We start from the raw sequence: 25,909 nt of genomic DNA on the forward strand, positions 1-25,909 counted from the left end.
GAAAGGCAAAAGCCAGTTCGACTTACTTCATGAGAATATCATAATACTCGGGATCAAGATAGGAGAACAAGCTATCCACATCTTTTATGGCCATTATTGCTCTATGCACCACTATCCAATTTGCAGACTTAAAAAAAATAAAAATTAAATTAAATTAACATCACTTGATCCCAGATCAAAATCAAACCAAGAAAAATCAATACCCAGAATTCAACAATTACCGATCCAAAATATAATACGCAGACATAGAATTTGACATCTGACCTTACAGCGCTCATCTTGGGTATTGGGAGGGGAGCCTTCCAGAGCTGTCTTTAAAGCCTCCACGGGTTTATACCTATAAAAAAATGAATCAGTTATTCTCTTTAAAGAAAAAAATGAAGAAACAGACAGCGTGCACAATGATCAAGAAATACTGTTTGAGTAAGCTTTCAATTTTGCGGGATTTATGTTCTATTCTAGTGATAATGGCTTCCGCGTTATCGGCTTCCACGAATTCTGCCATTTGTTTATTCTCAAGAGCGACAGTGAATCACAATGTGATCTGGGTCTTAAACATTGACGGGGTATGCGATTGGCCTCTTGTTTGAGCAAAGAACAGCCGCTCCGCTCCTTCGCTTTGCCCAGATTTGGTTAAGCAAAAATTTATTGTAAAACCTGAGGATTTTTTTTTTCGGGTTAGATAGCATAGAGTTACATGTTTCATTGACACGGAACTTTGCACCTCGTCACGGCTTACTTACTGAACTTAATGAAACTTTTCAATGGCCGTCAAACTTAACTCCGTTGCATTAAATTGGTCACTGGATGGATTCCGTCCGTTGTTGTATCTATGTGGAGGATGAAAAGGTGACACGTCAATTAAAATTCTCCGCATGTTAAGTAACTTGCACATGTAGACGCCAAATCACCAAACAAACCCTTATCCAAATGAAATTAAAAAATACCTTCAACAAATTAACTCCATAATCCTTCCCTCATCTCTACCCACCTTGAAACCCAAAACTAAATCCGTACTTCATCATCGCCTTCTTCCATAGCCACTTCATCGTCGTCGACGACCGCCTTTAAAACAAAAACACATCACTTGCCAAACAACCGCAAAATCTTACAGCAAAAGCAAAATTTTGGATTCATGACTCGAATTCAACTTACATTCATCTCAAACCACCTAATATTCGCATCGAACACTGAAGTGTGATCCAAATCGATTCACTCATTATGTCCAACTCTTTCTGATCAGTTGTTGATTTTCAAAATTTTAACAACAATTGATTCATTTCCACAACCGTACGACGCTCATTTTTAGAATCAAAATACACACATCAATAAGACTCTAAAATTACTCAAGCAATACAATGAAATACTAGAATTGGAGGGAATTTTCAGCTTTCGAAGTGGGGCTAATGGCAAGATACTTTGAAGAGGACAAAGTTAAGAGTGGTATGGCAAATATGAAATTTCACAATGAGCACAAAACTAACTATTATAAGTAAAAGAATGAAACAAAAAACACATGGACACAGAGCTGCTGTTAATATGCTTTCCATGAATTCATCAACCTTGAATCATTACGATTTTTTGGTGATGGTGTAGAGTATAGTTTGATGCTACTAAAGAAGGTTTGTCATTTATGGTGGTATTTTGTGAAGGGCAGCGACAACGACGACGAAGTGGCTGTAGATTTGGTTTTGGGTTTAGGGAGTTGGGATGGGGGTAGGGAAGTGATTTGGAGTTAATTTGTAGAAATTATATTTAATTTCATATGGATAAGGGTTTTGATTTGGTGATATGGAGTCCACATGTGCAAGTCTCTTAAAATGTGACAAATTTTAACCGCCACATCACTTTTTCGTCCTCCATGTAGACACAACCATAGACGAAATCCATCCGGTGGCTAGTTTAATAAAACGAGGTTAAATTCAGTGGCCATTGGGAAGCTTCGTTAAGTTCAGTGGGTAAGTCGTAACGAGGTGTAAAATTTAGTGGCCAGTGAAACTTTTAACTCGATCGTTTAAGGATACAAAGAAAAAAGAAAATATAATTAGTAAATTACTAAAATATCATTTTATGTAAAAAGAATAGTGCTCTAATTCACCTTTCAATTTTCATTTAGCCCTAATTCAATTTTAGCTTCCTTTCTTCCACAGTCGGGTCAACATCTCTTTGCAATTATTCTCATTTTCTTATCACCATCTCTCCGTCATGAACCCTAAAATCTATCATTATAATTTCCTTATTTGATTGAAATGAGTAATAAAAGTTTACAATATTTTTGTTGAGCATTTGGAGAAGAAGAGAAGGTAATGTTAAATTTAAATATTTGAGTTTCTTTCTTTTTCAATTTTTTGAATCATTTCTTCATATTGTTGTATTTTGTGTTTATAACGTTCATTTGTCAATAATAGCATTGAATTCATTTTATTATTGAATTAGATTTTTGATATGGGTTGCTTTTCAATCTTTTTTATTACCCCTAATTTTTTAAGTGAATATGTTGGTAGACACGTGTTTGGCTATTCTATTTGTTGTTCTACTGTGAAACATATATTTCATTTTTCTCCTACTCAGAATGACTTACGTATCGTTTTCTGTAATCCATAAAGACATACATCTCATCGACAATAATGTACGAAATATGATGAAATTTTAAAATTTTAATGTTGGATTGCAGTTATGGACACCCTGGATACTTTATGGATTCAATTGTTATCTAGTTGAATATAAGCAATAGGTTGAAAGTGCTTGAAAATGGAAATATGCATGGAATGACAAAGGGATAACAACGCTTATTCTTATTTTGAAAACAATTTCTTTTGTGAACTTGTATGATAAAGTCAAAGAAATGTTGAAGGTCGATACAATGCTATACAAAATGGAGATATCAATTCTTGTTCTTATAATGTCTAAGGCTCCAACTGTGAGAAAATCGATCATGTTTGCTCCACTTGTAAGGCCAAACAACTCATAGCGAAACTTAAAGATGTAATATTGTCGTGGCTTATATCTTTAATAATTTATATTTATTAAAAAAATGATTTATTAGATTTTGTAGTCACCGTGCTATCATTGCTTTTGTGCTATAGGAACAAAATTAAAGTCATTTTATTTTGTTGTGTTTTCTTTTTCACATTATAGACAAAGCAATTTTATATCGTTTATAGTTGATGCATATGTCGTTCCAATGTGAAAAATGTATGGATTCATCTAACAACTATGAAATCGTTCTTGAGATACAAAACAATGTTGATGTTGTTCCAGTACGAAAATTGCACTAATTAACACAATAACATTAAAATCATTATTGAGATACAAAATGAAATTGATGTTGTTCCAGTATGAAAAAACACTACTTTACTAATTTTCATAACAACATTGAAGTCCTTATAGACCAAGAAAACGACATGAAAATCGTTATATAAAAAACTTGAGCAATGCACGCGACATAAAGAGTCGTCCCTTGCTCGTCCAAGTGACCGTTTGCTCTCTCGTGTGGTAAACAACTCAAAAGCACACACGCAAACCAAATTTTCTTTAGGTTAAGTTTCAGTCCGTAAACTTTCGTCTTTCATTCCATGGAGACATTTTCTTATGCATTTTTTAAAAAATAACAACAAATCATAAGTAATTAACTCACGAAATAACATAACGACATCCATACTAGTTTAGTACAAAATTTGACAAGATAGAAATTGTTCCCGTCCAAATAATAACTAAAACGACATAGATATCGTTTTCCTTAATATGTAACGATATTTATATCATTATGTTTTAAGATCTTGTTTGACCCACATTTTTTCAAATTAAAATGGGTGGAATAGTATTTTTTGAAAAATGAGTGGTTAAAAAAGAATAAGAAGTTTTCAATTTACATGTAATATTATTTTATGAAAAATTGTGTGATTGAAAATAGAAGAGTGAAAAATGAAATTTAATTTAATGGAAACCAAACGGGGGCTAAACTCATGAAATAATATAAAGATATTCATATTTTTTCAGTACGATTTTTAGTTAGAACGATATAGATGTCGTTATAGTATTTCGTGGGTTTGATTTATAACTACATCATTATCGTTTCAATATAATTTTGACAACATTGATATTGTTTCAATCTATATAAAATCATAATTATATTGTTCATGCTAAAAACGATGATTCAACCGTCCATGGACACCCGACATGCACACGACATACATAGGACAATCAAAATAAGTCATCAAGTGGTTTCAATCTCACTCAAAAGAAACTATATTCCAATGATTGTGTACAACTTTCAAACTATTCCAACAGAAAGAAAGTTTCTTCATTCGCTTTTTTTTTTTAAACCATTCGAGTGGTATCAATCCACTTGCTGACCTCTTTCGATCTTTCTACGTATGTTGAAGGCAGGCAAGATAATTGTGAATGGTCGAACCATTGTTTTAGCCGAAACGACATAATCATCATTTTATATTAAAAGAAACGATATAAATATCATTGTAGTTATAATTTGAACTAGAACAATTTCAAACTCGTCAAATTTGTACCAAAACAATATGGACGTTGTTATGTTATTTTGTGGGTTTGATACATAACGACGTCATTATCATTTCAGTACAATTTTGACGATATTGATATCTTTTCAATTTAAATTATAATTAAAATTATATATATATTATTTTAGTTTATATAAAACGATAACTATATCATTTTTTTCTAAAAACGACGATTCGATTATCCACAACCACCCGATATGCCTCTAACATCATAGGACAATCAAATGAGGTTATCATGTTGGTTGATATCGCTCAAACAGCTTATAAAGAGCAAATGAAGATTCTTTCTTTCTGTTGGAGTAGTTCAAAGGTGCTAGATAACTACAGAAATACAAATGTCCCCGTAGCTTCTTTTGAGTGGGATCGAACCCACTTGATACTCTCTTTCAATCGTCCTACGTATGTCGAAGGTGTGACAGTGTTCGTAGACGGTCGCATCACCATTTTTAATCAAAGACTCAAAATAAATTGGAATGATCTCAAACTCTTCAAATATGTATTGAAATGACATAGATGTCATTATCTTATTTCGTAAAACCTACTCAAAGAAACGACTTCAATGTCGTTTTAGTTATTATTTAAATTGGAACAATCTCAATCTCTTGAAATTTCTATTGAAATGACATGAATGATGTGATGTTATTCTGTAAGTTTGGTAAACGAAATGATATCAATGTTGATGTAGTTAAGATTTGAACTAGACTGATATCACTACTGTAAATATTGTATAGAAACAACATGAACGCCATTATATGATTTCTTGGGTTTGATACATATAGATATTTATATCGTTACATATTAAAAGAAATGAGTTCAATGTCGTTGTGGTTATGATTTCAACTATAAAGATATCAATGTCGTAAATATTTTATTGAAACAACTTGGATGTCATTATGTTATTTTGTAGATTGGATGCATAACATATTAAAAGAAATGACTTCAATATAGTTTTAGAAGTGATTTGACGTGCACATGTGGTCCATGTTGGTAGGCATACGCCTTTGAGTTATTTACCAACCCAAGAGCAAATTGTTCCTTGGACGCGTGTTCATAACACCCTATGTTATGCTCAAAGTGCAAGTTTTTTTTTATCTTTCAAGTCATTTAATTAATTTATAACAACTGCAATAACATTATGAAAATCGAAAAAGCAGTGTGTATTTGGTATGAAAATTGATAAGCGTGTTTTTACACACTTATTTAGGTCACAAATATGATTTAAATACGAGTAAAATGATTGAATTGTGACTTAATCTTGTACAATTGTGAATTGTAGGAAACAGCGACGAACATGGTGAAATTCAGGAGAAAAGACGTGAAAAAGGACTAAAGTGACGCAAAGTGAAAGTTCAGGGACCAAAAGTGCAAATATCCAAAAGTTGATCCGATGAACAAATCGAGAAATCAATTAGGCCAATTACCAAATTGACAATATCGTGGGGTGATGAGATGAAAAGAATAAAGAGAAGATGCTAAGAAGTGAAGGATGCAAGTTGGAGGACCAAAACGCAATTTCTCCATAGTTGATAGTACTATGCGACCACATAGTATTATCCTCTATGCAGTCGCATAGTACCATATGGAAACAAAAAAGGCTTGAAAAATTCCTTCTATGCGACCACATAGAATTACTCTATGCGGTCGCATAGAACAAAAATCTGAAAAAATTTTGGTTTCCTTTTTCTTCCGAAACTCTTATGGAAACAAAATTTTAGGGTCCTATAAATACAAAAACTAGACCAGAACGAAGGGGGACGCCGTTTTTACATGTTTTTAGGAGATTTTGAAGAAGAAACAAGGGAGAAAACAAGAGATAAACACCGCGCCAATTGAAGATCGGAGTGAATATTGATTCGGGTGATGTCGTTTCTTCAAATACTTTTAAGTTTTGTTCTTTTTGGAATGTTAGGCTAAATTTATTATTACTAGGAGATCGATGAACCTTGTAATACCACGTTTAATTGTTGTTTTGGATTTTTGACGTATTTAAACACCAATTTCGGAATTGATTGATTTATTTCATTTTTATTTTCATGTAATTATTGTGCACGTGATTATATGAATGTGGTGACCTGTTTTATGCATTCGAAAGAAGGAAAATAGGTTCGATATAGTATAAATCATCATAGGGTCCGATAGAGGATAGAAATATATCTCTATGCCTCGTGTGAATCAATTGATATTCGTGAATTATAATGCATGTCGGTATATTAGTATGCATCATAGAAATATAGTCGAATTATATATTGGGATAGGTTTGACATTGCTCGAGAGAGATTGCTAAATTAAAATAGGAATATTGATTTATTTTTTGTGGAATTGTGTGTCAAATTTGCATAAATGACTATTGAACGGGTATTGCTTGGGGATTCATGATCCTAATGTGTTAGAACATCCATTAATTCTATAAAATTTTAGTTAAATTGCATCCAATTTATTGTGAACTTAGCATAATTCTTCGTCCATAATTGCATCAACGATTACATTTTGTTAGTTAAAGTACAAAAACGCAATTTGCTTGTCGTGTTTCGGTTAAGGTCATATTAGATTAATTCGAACTAATTCAATCCTCGTGGGATCGATACTTGGACTTATAGTCTATTTTACTACTTGTTAACGAACCGTACACTTGCGGTGGATTTAAAATCGAAACAAATAATTTCGCGAACAAAAATAATATGAATTTCATACTATGTCTCAATAACGATTTCAATATCGTTATATAAATCAGTGCAATTTTTGTACTAAAACGATTTCAATGTTGTGCATTTTTATACTAAAATGACATCAATATCCTTTTGTGTAACAGGAAAAAAATCTATATCATTATGTGAAACAATACTTATATTTCGACGTAACAACCTTAATGTTATTTTATTAGTAATGAAACAATATTATTAACCTGGACATGTATGATATTTAAATTTGAAAGTTATAAAGGCCTCAAAATATGTAAATTTCAATTACATTTAATATCTTTAATCATCATAGTTGCAAATGAACTTGCAAGTAGCTACACAATATCCTCAAAATATCAAATATTCTACACTAGAAAGATGAAAACATTCTTAAAACATCGACTCTTCTAGACAAACAGAACAAAGTAACTACAAAACAATATAAAACATCAATAACAATAGCAAAAAAACAATCTAATGCCCGAAGTCCCATGCCAACAACTCCTTAACCATGCTTCTTTTTTAGGTGGTCTTTGTCATTCACAATAGTAATTAATGCACAATATGTGAAGCCAACCTAATATCTTTCAATCTAAGAAGTGATTCAAAGCAACTCTCTTGAAGCTTATTCTTCATAGCACTGAAAAATACAAAACAATTATAAATATCAGAACAAGTGATAGCATAAAGCACATAAGAACAAAAATCCAACATACAACTAAAAAAAATCCGAAATGAGTTTCTCTGCAATGGAGAGAGGGCAAAAAGTGCACTGTTCTAGAATAGTCTTCTTGTGCCTTTTTTACTATTTCACAATAATTTTAGTAATTGGCAAAGAAATTCTTTATTGGGACACGCTCATTATTTTACATTGTTTGATCATTCACTTCTAACTTGAATTTACACCTTCAAACTAAACAAACAGAAAAATGACAAAAAATTGGGATGAGCAAGCTCAATGTTATAAAGAATATTACCTCTTTCTCTTCCTCTTCCTCGGTTGATTTAACATAACTTGAAATCAATTTCTTGACTTTTCAAAGCCCTTCTTCCAAATAATTTTCCAGCCACAAGCCCATTTCATAGTAACTGTCGATCTTTCTTTACTCTTCTTTGTCCTCTTTTTTGCCTCCCATGCAGATTCATCATCTTTACTCTTTGTTTAGCTTGGCATTTTTAAATATAAAGGAAGAAGATAGGTTCGACTTGTTTGATAAACCCCGAGACTGAGAGAAAGGGAAGAAGATAGGTTTGATTTGAGAATGTATATGTAACCAAAACCCCTTTTCAATTTTCAATTTGGGATAAATGGTTTTGACATGAATAAATCTCCAATTCTTTCTTCGATTTGGCTTTCTACAAGGGAGCTTTTTACACTTTCAAATAATTAAATTGATTTTATTTTATTTTTAGGAACTTGGTCAAAGGCCAATTGGACAAAAAGATATTGAAGGACGACCATTTAAACTAATTCTCCCGTATTAAACATAAAAAATGAGGAAATTTCACGTAATGTCCATTTTCAGCGAGTCATTTGCAAAAATGTCTACAATTCTGTCAATGTCTATTTTCCAATTATGTAGAGGAAAATACCCCTGTTAGAAAATATTATTTCCACACAAGAATTCAAAATTTTCCATATCACTATTCATATCAATCAACATAGAAATGTCAATCAGCATTAAATGCCTGGGTCGGTTGGGTGTGGGTCGATGTGGGTCGGGTTATGGGTCGAGTAGGTGCGGGTCGAGTTAGATCGGGTTATGGATTAAAAATGGAAACCTGATAGAACCCGTCCCGAATACAAAAAAAAAATGAAGGCGGGGGAATGAAAAAATAAAAGAAGCCCTAAACTAAGTCGTCTCAACTCTCACTCTCACTCTCACTCTCAGTCTCTCAATCTTGACTCCGACCCAACCCGCCGACAATGAGCTTGTCCATTTTTCTCTTATTTTCTCAGTTGTCGTTTGCCCACCACACTTCAGAATCCAGTGCTATATAGTAAGTTTATTTCTTTATTTTTTTCTTTATTTCGTTATTTTTTTTCACTTCCCCAAGTCTCCCCTCTTCCTAAATCCTAAGATTTAGCTAGTTTAACATAAATTGATGTCAAGGTCACTGAGTGTCTTGATTCTATTGGGCGAGCAAATACTAACTGTTGATACAATTTGGTACATGTGACATACTGTCGAAAAGGTTGAAGAGGTAAATTGTTTAAAGAAATCAGGAAAATGATTGTACTTTCTGTTGTCCCTGTTATTGTATTTTATGCTTTGAGATATAATCTATATATTAACTAAATTTGATGCTGCTAGATGATAAAGAACACTAGTACGAAGTGAAGAATACTCCATTTGAGGCATATTTCGTATCTAAGTTAGGCAATAAACATGATGAAATGACACAGGTTGTGTTGCTATTATACACTCTTAGACTGTTTGAATGCTCATCAGCAACTAAATGGCTTCATTTTCGCATCAAATTTGTTCTGCATCTTGTTGAGGGTTGAATTTGTATATTGATGGTTTCTTATGGAGAAAGACTGTGATAGGTTGATAGCAGATAGAAAATTTGTCAAATCTTATGACATGTATACTTGATTTTGCTTATGGTCTGCTGTAGTTGGCTCTAAATTAATTTGATACAATGCTATGTTGTTGTTATTTATTTTGCTAAAGCATATTGCATTTTCGGTTTATTTGCATATCTTAATTAGGCAATTAACTTAATGAAATTGTAGAAGATTGTGTGTATACTTTAGAACTGTTTAAATGGTGATCAACTATAAAATGGTTACATGATAGCTTAAGATCAGAAGCCAGGTTTGTTTTAATTTCAACAATTAAACAACTTAGTTTAGATGTGGTATTTTATCAAACCATTGTATTGTAAAAATCATTTTTCTTTCACTGCATTTTAACAAGAATGTTATATTTGATTTTGTTTGTACGTTCTCATACTATTTGTTAAAGTATTGTTTTCATTTGTTTTGATTTGTAAATGAGTATGACACACCGATATAAAATTCAGAAGGAAGAACGTGTTCCGGCCCATGTGTCGCAAGTGAGCAAACAAAATATATATCTGTTGTCCTCAACAAATTGGATCCACAGCAAAAGCATCAGTTGAAGGACAGTTGTATAGGACATGTTGCAAGGTTACCAGAGTTGAAATTATCTGCTCAATTAATTCATGAAATGGTAAACAGATCGATGGTATGCAGAAAGCGATTTGAGGCTTGGTTCAAGGTGAACCAAATGTTTGCACGATTTGGACTGTCGGAGTTCACATTAATTACTGGCTTGAAGTGCAGTCCAGTGCCTAAAGGTGTCGAAGTTGACAAAATCCTAGAGAAAACCCGTCTACAAGATAAAATATTTGTTAATATGGACCGGATAACGTGTAGCGACCTGGAGAAAGTTTTTTTGAAATGTACCAACCGTAACGATCGTTACAAGCTTGGGTTGGCACTAATTATTGAAGGGGTATTTAATTCAAGAGATCGAAATGTAGGAATAAATTCGACAACTCTTTCCATCGTTGACGACTTGTTAATATGGACCGGATAACGTGTAGCGACCTGGAGAAAGTTTTTTTGAAATGTGCCAACCGTAACGATCGTTACAAGCTTGGGTTGGCACTAATTATTGAAGGGGTATTTAATTCAAGAGATCGAAATGTAGGAATAAATTCGACAACTCTTTCCATCGTTGACGACTTGGATTTTTTCAATGCCTACCCATGGGGGACAGTATGTTTTCAACTTCTCATCAAATCACTACTACGTGGATGGGGAAGAAAGGCGGACGTGGTAAAAGTGAATGATTGTGATAGGATGACTTACACATTGTACGGATTCCCTCTTGTTGTCCAGGTATACATCTATTTTGGTTCATTTCAGGTCTTCTCATCGCTCATTGTTATTTATCTCCAAATATGGTTATTACTGTTACAAATGTCATTAGGCGTACGAGGCAATTCCAGAGTTGGGAGCTCGATTCTCGAGTAAGACTTGTGAGGATGTCCCGAGGATGTTGCGGTGGTCTGGCACGAAACAACCTCATTCCCAAACATATTCAGATATTTTTGAGAAGACAAATGTAGGCAATTTACATACTTAATTGCCTTACACTTCGCAATATATATTATTTCATTTCGCCTATTTTTCTTCTCCTGTAGGTGCACTTATGGGCAACGCTGCGAGCAACTGCTGCAGAAGAATTGCAGCCGTACTTCATCAATCTAGTTCCGTTGGAAGATGCAGCCGACCCTGTTCTAGATGGTCTTGTTGCTCAATCAATAGAAATATAAGCTTGTCCAGTTGAAGATGATGTCAAACGGAACGATGACAACAACCATCGACCAAATAAATCCGAGAGAGGCAACAAAGGTGGATCTCGTCATCGAGGTTTGCATCACGTTGAAGGCAGAGAAAAATAGCATGGGGATTCGATCGTTGAAAGACCTGTGTCTTTAGATGAGATAAGAGTTATCTTGAATGAACAACGGGAGGCATTTGAGAACAAGATGGGGGATTTGAGGGAATAAATGAACACAAGATTCGCTAGTCTCCAAAATGATCTGGGAGGTCATGTGTGTGGTTTGAGAAATCATGTCACTGATGAGATGAATGTTCTTCGATGAAAGTTTGATGAAGTTGCTGCAGAAATTGGACAACACAATGCTGGTGCTGAGTATGGTGGATTTTGTCATGACGATCGTAGTGGAGACGAGCCCCGCCATGATGTTTTCACTCCCAATGTTTCTGCGGACAGACATGATGTCGGAGAGGCAACCGAACTAGTTGTTTGCAACATCCCTGATGTGACCATAACGTCGGGAGGTGGGATTGGAGTGCTTGGGTCAGTATATATTGCTTGTGATATTGTGAAAGAGGCACCAGCCGTTGTACCTACAGTTGATGTGACCACTGATGATCAACTAGTTCATGATAGCGTCGTTTCTGGACCTTCGATGGCAGCTGATCCACCTACACGTAGACCTCGATCGTTGAGGCTGAAGAAGGCTAATGCAAACACAACGACGCCATACACCCGATCTGGTTGCAAAAGGGGTAAGAGGGATGCGTAGAATTTAGAGATTCGCCTATTTTGATTTATATGGTGGTTTTTCAACATGTATTTTGGTTTATGTCGTGGTATGGAGAATGTATTTTGGTTTAGACAGTGGTTTGCATATTTTTGTTTATATAGTGGTGTGTAATATTTTGTGGATGCAAATCGGTGGTTTGTAAGTTAGTGACATGTTCCGAATATTGTATGTTGAAAATAGTTTATAACTTTATTATCTCATATAGTGGAGTAGGAGATGTCAATGTCCTAATGAAATGTGGAGAAATACTATACGTTATTTCAAATGTCGTTTTATACAAATGTACTGTCAAGTGTCCAGATTAGTAGACATTTAATGTCGAGAACTACACGTCAAATGTCAAGAAATGAGTGAAATGTCAAGAAATATATTGTTTCAATATAAATGTTAACATTCCTTATATTTTTTTTCAATAATATGTGAACATATGTGTCATTCTGTGTAATCATGTATGTGGAAATAAAATAAACTTCGTGCTACTTAACAGTTAGCAAGGAAAAATTGATTAACTCGATTAGCTTTAATAAATTAAATAAATTTATCGAACATTTTTTTTTCAATATAAAATTTGAATTGTACAAAACGTTAATTTATTTATTTTTTGTGAATATAAAATTTTAATGGTGAAAAATATTTAATTATGACAACACAATAAGCGAATATATTCACTATATACAGAATCTATCAACAACATTCAATTATCGTAACATAGCAAAATGGTTTTGACATTTACTCAAATGCACACTTTTAGCTACTTTTTCTCGTTCACTCATTATCCTCACATTCACTCCCCCATCCACACATTTAGCTAAAATTATTTGTCACATTCACTCACTCTTCTCACGTTTTAATTAATTTTACCTCATTCTTCTCATTCACTCCCCCATCCACACATTTAACTACAATTATTTGTTACATTCACTCACTCTCTACACATTTTAATTCAAATTTCATTCTCACATTCATTTAGCCGGAAACATTTCCGACATTCACTCAAAAAAGACGTTCATTTGATCGGAAAAGGTAAGTAATTCAAAATTTGTATTTAATATTTGTGCTACTTAGCAGTTAGTTGAATATCTTGAAAGAAAATATATTTTTAAACTACAATTTACTCGAAAAACCTCGTCTCCGTGTCATGGAGATCGCTTCTCCGTGACACTCTCAAGTGTCACGAAGACACAGAAATGCAACCAAGATATATATATATATATATATATATATATATTTTTTTTTTATTATTTTTTTTTTTTTTGTAATTACCCACCCAATATGTTTTACGTCATATGTAAACAAAAATATTACATTTTGTTTAAAATATTAATTTTTTATTTTAATTTTGTTTAGTATACAAGACGTGAAAAAAATTATATTTGTTTGGAAATATTAATTCTTAAATAATTGTACAATCAACAGTACTTTGTTTTACTATAATAGATGTATACGATCAAATGAAAATATTAATTCTTGAAAAAATAATTACAATTGTTTAAAAATATTAATTCTTGTATAATTGATGCAGATGTCTTTAGAATATGTTCTCTCTCCAAAATAATGGTTTTCTGGTACCATCCTTCAGTATCCAAATCGTCAATACGTTCAAGATTTTGTTGATTTCATAGATGCAAATCAACAATGTTATTTGATGTGTAGTAATTTTTATGGATTTATATATGGAACTATTTTCTAAGGAGACGAAGAACAATTTACTAGCAAGTTGGTACACGAATTTATAATGAGACTTGTGCATTGTGGCAAAAATAATGAACTTTTGATACGGTTAGATTACCATCTTGCTAGGTTTGGCTTGCAAGAATTTTGCCTCGTTACTGGACTACCTTACCATGAACCATCCGTAGAAATTGAATATAATGACGATCGTCTTAGAAATCAATACTTCAATGGCAAAAAAAAAATAGCAATAGAATATTTTTTGAAACTTTCCACATGTGTAAAGATACAGAAGATAAATTTAAGCTGGGATTAGTTATGTTGGTTGAGTTTGTGTTAAAACCGACTTCACGACAAGTTGATTATAGAACTCTGGGCATGGTTGAACATTTGGATGAGTTCCTTACGTATCCGTGGGGTCAGATAGCATATTTCGTTTTGTTAAATTTATTGAAAGAGTCACAATTGGAAAGAATACTAAGAATGCAATAGAATGGACAAACAGAATGTAAGAAGGCTATCCACTCGCATTTCAGGTATTATGTTCCAATTCTAATTACTTACGTATTATGTATAATTTCTTTGTACAAAGAATAAAATTTATACATCACATTTCTCTTTCTTTACGTTGCAGTATTGGATATATGAAGCATTTCCATAAATTGGACAAAAGTTTGGTCGCCGTAAATACAGAACGGTGTAGATTCCATGAATCTATAATTGGAGGCCTAATATTATACTGAAAGAATTGGCTGTTAAGCAATTTTTGGATACTTAAGATGTATGAATTTTTTATTTTCAATGTAGAATGACATTCGCATTTTATTATTAACAAGTTCAATTAAACAAATGGATTCTGATAGTTTGTTATGATTACAGATCGAAGTCATTGCAGTGTTGCAGCCTACAGAGGAAGAATTACAAACACCCTGGTACACAAATCTTTCACTGCCAGCTGATGATGAACATAAGATATTAGATGCCATTGTCACTGGAGAAGTAGATAATGTAGTACCACAAATACCGGATAACATCCGTGTGCAAGAAACGACCAGTCGTGGTACATCAAGAACTTCAACTGGAGTTGGGCCTAGTTCTGCTTCTGGTGCCTTCAGATATGTAACTGAAGACCGAATGGAAGAAATGTTGGGTATGTACAGGCAACATACGATATCAGATGTGTCAAATCTGTGTGGCAACTTGAAGGTAAAATTTGTTGAAGAATCCAAAGCCTTGAACCAGGATATCCTTGAAAGCCAAAAGCAACTGTTCGAACAACATAACAAATCGATGCAAGATTACATGCTATGTGGTATGCAGTTATACATGGATAATTCTCTATCAAATATGTTTAGCACTCATATGGCCCAGGAATCGCAACAACAAGAAGCCCATTATCAAGCGATTCTTCGCAAACAAGAAGAATTATTCTAGCAACAATAGGAGCACATACAGTCTTATATTGATACAAGTTTATGTTCTGTCAGATCTTACATTGACGAAAAGAATGAGAATATGCTAAATAGATTATCTAACTGGGAATCCAACATGGAAGCCATTTTAGGTTTCATGCAGCAGGATGTTCCTCTCTATGCAAGTCCAAATTCTACTGTTCAACCGCATGAGACATCAACGTCTCAACCAGCAAAAGTGTTGACATGCGAAGAAGAGAAAGGGAAAAGAAGATGAAATACACACATGTTTCGTCATCCACAGGCCATCCCTTAGAAGACTACGACATGAACAAGTACAAAAACATTAGGAATTGGATATCGAGAAATCAATCTGGGTAACAAATGTAACTCATTCTGAATAGTCCGAATGCTAAACATTATTATATCAATGTCAAAAATTATTTGTTGAATTATTTGACAGTAATTTAAATTATGTTATACAGTGCATATTTGGACGATGGCCGTGGCAATGTCTATGGAAGAGACATGCTAAAAAGTTTAATGGATCCGACGAAGGATCTGAATATTGCGGTGAGTGAAGGTTTACAATCACAATAAATTTGATTTCGTAGTTAATATGTCTAATATATGTTACATATATTTATTGCATTAGCATATTGAGTTGGAGCTGAAGTTATTGAGGCAGCGTATGAATGAAGATTGTGCTCTCATTAATAAAAAATATGCAATTTTGGATTTTCAATTTGAAGAAGAGTGTTGTCAGCAAATGAGGTGGCACATGGAATATAACCAGAGTGTTGAATCGGATGGAACTCGCCTACAAGGCTACGTCAACGGTAAATTGCCTGTAGCTGGTCGTCCGTGGATAGGATGCAAGTATTTATTAATTCCAAATTCATATCCAGGCAATGAATGTTATCTGTTTCTGGTCAATATTCCTGAGTGGAAATTCTACATATACGACTGCAGCAATAATGTTCCCACACCTGATGCAATCAAGGTACACGCAGAAGCAACATGCACAGTCGTTTAAGGATTATTGCAGTGTCTACCCCTGTCCACCGGATGAGATATAAAGGAACATATAAATGATCCAATGAAGATGGAGATTATACCTTATCTACCGTGTGCGAACAATAGGTGAGCATTTCAACTCTTGTTATTTACTACCGTAGTTAATCTATTGTATATACTAATTTTGACTAACGAAAAATTATTTATTGTACAGGCCAAATTGCATAATGTTTGTACTCAAGTATATAGAATGTTTCGTTCTCGAGCATCCAATAGAATCAGTTTCAACAGAGAGGATGTCAATATACAGAAGAAAGATTGCGGTCGATTTTTTGAATAACGAATACTTTCTTTATCCCCGATAGTGAAACAGTTGTCGTAGCTTAGCTGTACTTTGCTTGTGTGACTGTTGATGATCAGTCGGTTCATGATACCATCGTTTGCAATATGTATTTTGCTTTATGTGGTGGTACATAAAATGTATTTTGGTTTTATGTGGTGGTACGTAAAATGTATTTTGGTTTACACAGTGGTTTGCATATTTTGATTTATATGGTGGTATGTAATATGTTCTCGAACTATCATTCTAGACAAATGAAATATCAAGCGTCGAGATTCACAGCTATGTAATGTCGAGAACGATATATCAAACGTCCGAAAATCGAAGAAATGTAGAGAAATATCCTATTTTGGTCCAAGTGTCGTTCTAGACATTCGTAATGTCAAGTGTCGAGATTAACAGCTATTTAATGTTGATAACGACGTTACAAATGTCGAGAATGGCGACAAATGTCAATATAAATATGATCCAACCAAATTTAACTAAGAGTGAAGGCAACCAAATGGTGTATTAACTGCAAAAACTGTAGCAAGCAGGTTTATAACTACTATAGCAATTAAAGTTGGTGTGTCAAGCACAAGTAAGTTATCAACCATATTGATTTGAAAAAAGTTGTAAAATAATCACCATGAATGACTTCAACCATATTAGTTGGTGAGATATCTTATAGTGCATTCAACGGACAAGTGTTTCTCCACCATAAAATGATGGATTTTACTTAAATATGTAAATACGAGAATTTAACAAATTCATAGCACTAGTTAGTTTTTCCATTGATTATGTCTTCATCAACTCAACATACTCCTGTTCTTGATGTTACTATCACTTTCGATCCCCTCGGGTTGTCCGCGGATCATTGTAGACTCGGACTCGGATGATGAAAGTAATTTCTTTGTTCCATATGTTCGTCAACCTTCGAACTACCATCGTAGGGTTTGCCTTCGACCAATCCCTTCTCCAAATCTAATCGAGGAAATTGAACAATTCAAGTTCATCGTGAGATCGTCCCACTACCGGTCCAACCGAAAGCACATCATGTGTTGTTGGATGAAAATGTTGGAGCAGTTCCCGTCGAAAATGAAGATGTGATCATCATAAGCTTCGACGAGGAGTATGACAGTGATATGTCCTCTTTGTCCATCGTGGAGGATATGTAGAAGATGCAGTCATCGTAAGTAAAGTGTTTACGTACATATAGTAGTGCTATAAAATTCATATAGGTGATGGATATTTTTTGGGGTGATCACCATTTTGTATAATCGTTGTCTACGATATGTATTGGAGTTATGACTTCCTTTTGTTGTGATTACCATTTTGTCTGCTCCAATGACTTAGGAGAATGAGTCATTTATGGGTTGCTTTTGTATCCATTACCACATTGTGTCTATAATGATTAAGAAAATTCCAGTGATGAAATAGATATGTGCTTGTTCACTTATATGCTGAACAAAATGATATCGTAGTGAAATGCTCATAAGAATATATGGAAGCACCATTTCCCTTGTTGGTAGTTATACTCCAAACCTGGCCTCTCTTGTTTGTATCCATTATGACATTCTAAAATGAAGTGTTGTTTGTATTTAGTGAATGCCCATACGAATTTTCCTGTTTGTGCGCTATAAAATTTTGAACGACTAAAATAATATAAGAGAAAAATCATAAAGAATGGGATGAATCCATATAAAGGATTCAAAATGTATTACAAACTTAATTTTACAATAAGCAATTGCAAATAAGTGATATCAAGAGAGAACGAAGAAAGAAACAGAAAGAAGTAGAAGTCAAAAATATATTCAACAACATTTAAAATAAGAGGTAGAAAGCAAGTAATACAAAAGAAAAAAATTCAAAACATTAATAATTCATGTTATCATGGCATTTGACGATCGGAATACACAATGTCATTCAAGTATACGTGTCACTAGAAGATGTCAAATTCTGACATGTTTGCCTGTTATGTCCAGAACCCCCACATCGGCCGCATTTTCGTCTCAACGTCGACCTTTTAGTTCTTGACCTGGTGCTCTACGTATATTCGGGGGTAAAACTTCGATGGAACGAATAGACTGAGGAACAACCCAATTTGACTCTCGACCAACGGGGTGAAAAACTTTGTTGTACGCAGCTCGCCAATATTCTGTGGTGTAATAAGGGGAGCACAAATCATACAATGATTTTTCTTTTGCGCAAGCAGAGGGATGCATGTGAACATGGGATTTGTCGCATCTGAAACTCTCGACATGAATATGTGTTACCTATAAGGTCGACAGTACAAAGTTCGGTAGCTATACCTACCTCAAAAACGAGTTCGTCCAAATTTCGTACTGGTAAAGTTGTATCGACGTCGATTGATTTTCTCAATTCATCATCAATTTTTGGTGTCACAGTCGTACTACATTTCGTGGATGCACTTTTTCTCTCGTAGAACCATCGTTGCATTAATGACGTAATATTTTTGATCAACAAGGTTATAGAGAAACTTCTTTGTTGCCTTAAGACTGAATTCAGTGACTCCGCAATGTTATTCGTCATAACGTTGTACCGATTACCAACAAAATGTGCCCGTGACCAGGTGGATATACCTGCACATTCCAAGTAAGATACCATTAACGGTCGAATGGTTCTTATATGTGTCATGAACTGATCAAATTTCGATACGCGGTATGCTAGCGCTGCCCGCTTGAATAAGAAGATGACATTGCTACTACTATACCTAGCAATAAGATTTTTCTCGATATGCCAGATGCAGGTACTGTGGTGAGAAAGTGGGAACAACCTCGTAATTGCCCGCTTAATACTCTTCTTCCTGTCCGACACAAACACTAGCTGGTTTGAATCATCAACGATATCTTTCAACTTTGCAAAGAACCAATACCACGATGCATTTGTTTCCCCATCGACAACACTCCACGCAAGAGGATATATTTGTAGGTTAGCATCTTGCGCTGTAGCTACTAGTAGTGTTCCCTTATACTGACCCTTCAAATGACTTCCATCAACACAAATTACTGGCCTCATGTATTCTCGAAAACCACGTACACTAGGCCCGAACACTAAGAAGAAGTACAAGAACCTATTATTCGAGTTGAGTTCAATGTGTGCAATAGTTCTTGGATTTTTCTCGGTTAACATGTGACAATATGATGGCAATTTCTGGAAACTTTCTTCGGGTGTACCACGAAGAAATCGAAGTCCCTTCTCTTTAGCCCTCCACGCTTTGTTGTAGGTAATCCGTACACCAAACTCACGTTCCATATCCCCAATAATACCTGTAGGAACGTATGATTGGTTTGCATCGTCCAACCTTCGCATTATGTGATGCCCAATCACTGCACTCATTGCAAGAATTTGTGCATTTCGTCGAACGTCTAGAAAACATGTGTGCTCAGGTATGTACTCTCGAATCGTAAATATTTCTAAAGTTTTTATCTTAGAAGCTCGTACTAGCCAATGGCATGTAGTATCGACACAACACACAGTAAGAGATCTAGGATTCGACTTTTTAACCTTGAAATGAAACTTCTCTTTCAAAGCCTTAAGTTGAAGCCTTGTGTGTAACTGTTGTTTGCTAAATAATATCTGATTCTACACAATGTCCTCTTCATCAATCGACTCAATTGCATTTCAAATAAACAAATTGCCTTCACCTAAACGTTCATCCATATTATCAATCATTTGTGACTCTTGTAGTTCGCACATATCGACTTCATCGCGTCTACACAATGCATCTTCTATTGGTGACAAAGGCTCAACTCTGACATGCAGTTCGTGCTCTCCAGCATTATATTCATCTGCAATTACACACAACGCCGCTTCTGTGTGAATAGACATAAACCATTGCAAATCCTCATCGTCGGCTACATCAACAGGGGGTATATTCATGTTCGGAACTATAAATTTCAATTGAATTCGGAACTTCATTCTATCAACATTCAGCTTCTCGAATAATTTATGTACAAGCTCTTCATATATAATATCATGTCGAACAACAATTGATGTTGTTCGGTTCCCTAACCACTTTCACCTGTCGTCTATGTTGACGAATCTACCACCATACAGACAACAAATCTCTTAACATCTCCCATATCTGCATGTCATAAAAACAATACTGTTAACCACTAACGAAAATCGAAAACGAAAATGCTACCTGCATGCAATATGTGAATCGCTATACACGAAATTTTTCCAACTTACTCAAGTTTTTAATGTTATTGTCAACATTTGACAGTGTCGAGAATGATAGTATAAATATCATTCTCGACGTTTATAAATGTCTTGAACGATATTTATACTATCATTATCGACATTTATAAAATGTCGAGAATGAAATGACGGGATTTCATGCATTTATCATCTTCTTCAACTTCAACCACCATTTTTGCAAGAATTTATTCCACCATAAATGATATTCTAAATATAGAAGTATATTATCTAACTAAATTATTTAAGATGAATGGTATAAAAAATATATACTCAGGATAATTTCGTCCATTGAAAGGAAAAAATACCTTATCAAAAAATTGAGATTTAAACATATATAACAATAACTACTAAATAAAACTTATCAAAAAAATGAGAGTTCGAAGAAATAGAGTTCAAAGAAATATATTTTCTACCGACAAATGATGAAAGCCTAATCAGCTTCAAATTTCTATCACAGTAAATTTCTTAAAATGATTTCTTTGAAGTTGGAATCATATACTTCTTCGTATATGTTAATGAAATTTTTGCTTCTTCTTCATTTGTTCTAGAATAATTGATTAAAATATAATTAAAAATGTAAGCAAGTGGACTCACCTAGGTAATAGCAACATTATTGTGGCTTCTCATGGAAGTTATTTACTCTTCTTAAAAATTGTGCCAAAGTGATATAAAATTGATTAATCTTTTCATGAGGGTAAAGTAGACATTTTGATCTAAATATTGGACATTTTTTTAAGGATTATCAAAAAAGTACACTTTTCAACTCCAACCCTTATAATTGGACATTCTTGAAAATGCCTCAACATAAATTTAGCCCTTGTTTGAGCTCCATTTAATTGAGATGTTGAAAAAAAAAAACTTAATAGTAATTTTTAGAAGAATGTATATTTAAAGGTTGGAAAAATATTGAATTTACGTGTAGTATTATTTTACTAAAGAGTGTGTGATTAAAAGTTATTATTGAAAAATGTATTTTTGGTATAATGGAGTCCAAACAAGGGTAGGTAATATGTTTATTTAGATAAAAATCAATCTTTTTATTAAATTTTGATAAAAATTTATAAATTTTTTTAATAGATTTCAAAATTCTCATAATTTGATGAACAATACACTGTTAAAAACATATATTAGCTCACTTCCCTATAGATGAAATAATTTTCCGAACTCATCTCATGTTTTAAATTATAATTTTTTTAAGAACAGTTAGAAAGTTGTATTATATAACTTTCAAAAATATAATCGATTATTCGAATTTGTCATATTTTGACAAACTATATATCGTCGGGAAATTCTGATATGAAAGAAGGAACCAATTTGGAGAAAACATAACAATCATCGTTCATTAATGGAAATCTACAGATCATACTAAATTTTAATGTAAAAGTCCATGTTAGAACTATGGTGTGATTGGAATTCTATTTTGAAGATGATTGAGAATTCTAATTAATATTGACATTCAAAGAAATTCGATTTAAAATGTTTTTGAAATTCTATTCGAAATTTATTTGGTAAATTCTAATTGAAATTCTATTTGAAAACTCAGTTGGAGTTGAAATTTATGTTGGATTTGAAGAGATTAAGATATGGGTCAAGGAGAACTTTTCGACTCACTTATTCTCACCTAGCATTCGACTAGAGCTCGAAAGCTCAAAGAAGTAAAGCTGGTGCAACCCTGACACCAGCTCGACGCTCGAAAACCCAAAGAAGTGAAGTTGGTGTAAGCCTGACACCAGTCGGACGCTCGAAAGGTGGGACAACGCCCGTCTGACACTCGAGCTCCATATTCATTCAGCCTGAGTCCGTTTTCACATTTTGCACGTTTGGATCATTCCTTTCCATCTATCACTCTACTTTTAGAATTTGAAATATCCACTATAGATATTTAGCTCTTCATTATATTTAAAATTAAGTTAAACAAATAAAAAACACAAAATCATTGTAATTTTTTCTTCATATTTTAGTGAAATCTCCATTCCTTTGCTAGTTATTTTGTTCTTGAGTTTATGATCAATTGCTTCATATTATGTCATATTATTTTCTCGCCTATTATCACAACATATTGATATCATAATTATTTGATATTTTCTTTGTTGTTTATAATAAAATGATATTAGATCAAAATCTTATCCATAACGAGATTTTATTTTTTGGGATAACAACCATGAAATATGATATTTCGCTCTTGGATCGCACTATAAGACTTTTGTTTTAGCAAATAAAGAAATGAGCAATATTCGCTCAGATGGATTTGGACGATGGATTGTTGGGATTTGACAAGACACCCACAAGTTGGGATCAGATGAGAAATAACGGAGGGATCGAATAGCCCTACCTCAAAATTTTCTTTATCTTTTGAATAACATTGTTTAGGATGTTTTGAAGGAAAAGTTTGCTGTTGCATTATGGTTAATATGGAAGCAATTATGCATGATGAAGAGTCTTACATGCAAATTGCACTTGAAATTGCGTCTTTATTCTCATCGTATGATTGAATATATATCTCTTAAAGATCTCCTAACTATGTTTAAGGAAATCATCACTGATTTTGAAATCTTGGAGGTTAAATATGATGAAGCAGATTTGGATTTGAGTTTACTGTGTTCGTTGCCCGCTTCATAGACATGATCAAATATAGTCGTGTCACTCTCACTATTGAAAATATTTACGATGATTTTTATTTAAAGGAGAAGATGAAGCATCTCATTCAAATTGAGGATCGTGGAGATGGACTTGTTGTTTATGGTGGTTCTAATGGGGAAAGATTAAGGTCTAACTTCACAAATAAAATTTGTAATTATTGTAAGAGGAATAAGAACTTAGTTAAGGATTGCTATGAGTTGTAGAATAAAGAAAAATTGGCTGCAGTTAATCAGAATAGAAAGTAAATACTTCGGGTAAAGTAAGTGTTGAAGAAATGTTTCACAATGATGGAAATCTTTTGGTGATTTTTGGCGGCGATTCCAAAAATAAAGAGGATTGAATTCTTGATAAGACTTGTACTTTTAATATTTGTCCCAATTGAGATTCATTTACAGCATATGAAAAAGTTTTCAAATGTGTTGTTGTGATCGTAATCGGCTTGATTCATGGAAATGTCAGAACACTTGATGCAGTGCAACCTGTTCTTCATTTGAAGAATTTTTTTTTTTATCTTTTTTAGTACTTTCGACTTGAAAGCCTTCAAATTCAATGGTGAATGTGGAGTCCTAAAGATTCGTAAAAGTGCTAATATTGTGTTACAGGGGAAGAAAAAGTCCCAATTATATGTGTTGCAAGATACTATAGAATTTTTTTAAGGTCAATCAACATAAATTGGAGCTACAGGTGGATTGTGAGTTTGGTCCAGTACCGTTGAGTTTTGATTGGGGTCTACTTTGATGAATACATTTAAGTCAAGTTCGAAAGTTATAAATAATTCCGCATTGCCACTATTACCTTCGATGCCATGTATTCAATTTATGAAAACAAACCAATTTTTTAGAATATGCCTCCATGTAGGTAAAAAGATGCTGATTTAGTTAAATTTTCTTCGTTTGTAGTTGAAGGTGATGAATTTGTCAAAGATCCTTCAGTTGAAGAATTTAGTGATGATTCTATTACAGGGCTTGTTTTAGCCTTGTTTGGTGATTGTTAATTACGTTTGATTTTGCTGCTTTTGATTTGAGCATCTTTGGTGTCCAAGGATGTTCTCGAAATTTTGTTACTCATGTTTTAAGTTTGAATCCATTAGGGTTTTGTGGTAAAGGTGGAGAGTACTTTCAAATTAGAAATTTTGATGGAGAATTTCGTTTGTATTTTTTCGTTGAAGAGTTGAAGTTCATTATTTGTAGTGAAATTTGTCTCTAGGGAGAGAATCTTTAAAGTTTACTTATTATAGTAGAATTCGTGTCAATGTGGAGTTTGTTAGAATTAAGGTGTAACTCGAGTTCTATTTGGAAGATGATTGAAAATTCTAATTAAGGTCAACATTAAAAGAAATTCTATTTGGAGTGCTTTTGAAATCTTATTCGAAGTTTATTTGGTGAATTGTAATTGCAGTTCTATTTGAAAGCCTAATTGGGAGTTAAAATTTGTGTTAGGCTCGAAGAGATTAAGATATAGATTAAGGAGGACTTTTCGGCGTAATGCATGCTCGACTGGAGCTCTCGAGTGCCCAAAGTAGTAAAGTTGGTACCATCTAGTGCTAGCTAGATGCACGAGCCACAGGGCGGCTTTCGCCTGACTTTCGAGTGCCATATTCGTCCGACCTAGGCCCATTTTCGTGTCTGATAGGTAATGAGCATTTTTTCCATATATAACTCTAATTTTAGGCTTGAAACATCCCCTATATATATTTAGCTTTTCATCGTATTTTAGATTAAGTTAGACAAATCAAAAATATAGAATCGTTGTAATTCTTTTTTTTATATTTTAGTGAAATCTCAATTCCTCTGCCAATTTTTTTATTCTTCAATTTTGTGATCAATTACTTCATATTATGTCATATTATTTTCTCACCTATTATCACAATAAATTGGTATCGAGATTATCCGATATTTTCTTCATTGTTTATTACAGTCCATAAATAGATATTTGAGGAAGGCAAAAGTCATTCTCTTCGCAAAATGGAGTCACTTTATATTATGCATACAATTGTCTTAAGTGCATTATATTCAACTTTTTGACTGATTTGAGTGTTGCATAATTTTTGCGAGGTAGTATGTCCTTAGACATATATTCCTTTGCAAATTAGCTCTGGAATAACAACATAGAGAAATTTTGACGGTTGATAAATTTTGCCTGCCATCACTCATAGTAATATAGAGTCCTTGACTTTGACAAATAGGTATCATACATCTCTAGTGCAATTAGGCACTTAAAAAACCTGAATCATATCAAATATCAAAACATAGATGTTCTTGTGAAATCCGCAAGCGTAGAGATCGTTGACAAATAATAATA

At 33.6% G+C, this 25,909-nt stretch overlaps 2 protein-coding genes across 2 annotated transcripts in view; both read right to left on the bottom strand.

Annotated features, from left to right (window-relative positions):
• LOC111369737 (actin-related protein 2/3 complex subunit 5A) overlaps positions 1-673 on the bottom strand; it is a 4,892-nt gene extending 4,219 nt beyond the window's left edge. The window contains exons 1-3 of the mRNA XM_022991372.1: positions 417-673; positions 265-337; positions 27-127 (exon numbers count right to left, since the gene is read on the bottom strand). Of these exons, the coding sequence (XP_022847140.1) occupies positions 27-127; positions 265-337; positions 417-505 (263 nt within the window). The 5' untranslated portion in view covers positions 506-673. The remainder of the gene's footprint in view (positions 1-26; positions 128-264; positions 338-416) is intronic.
• An 18,083-nt stretch (positions 674-18,756) lies between these two features.
• On the bottom strand, positions 18,757-20,647 carry LOC111369099. Its single transcript, XM_022990583.1, has 3 exons — positions 20,407-20,647; positions 19,021-20,208; positions 18,757-18,902 (listed from the first exon to the last, which is right to left on the bottom strand). The coding sequence occupies exons 1-3, from the start codon at positions 20,645-20,647 to the stop codon at positions 18,757-18,759; spliced, it is 1,575 nt and encodes a 524-aa protein (XP_022846351.1).
• Positions 20,648-25,909: the final 5,262 nt, after the last annotated feature.

This window comes from Olea europaea, chromosome 20 (genome assembly GCF_002742605.1).
Source record: "Olea europaea var. sylvestris chromosome 20, O_europaea_v1, whole genome shotgun sequence".
Lineage (NCBI taxonomy): Eukaryota > Viridiplantae > Streptophyta > Magnoliopsida > Lamiales > Oleaceae > Olea > Olea europaea.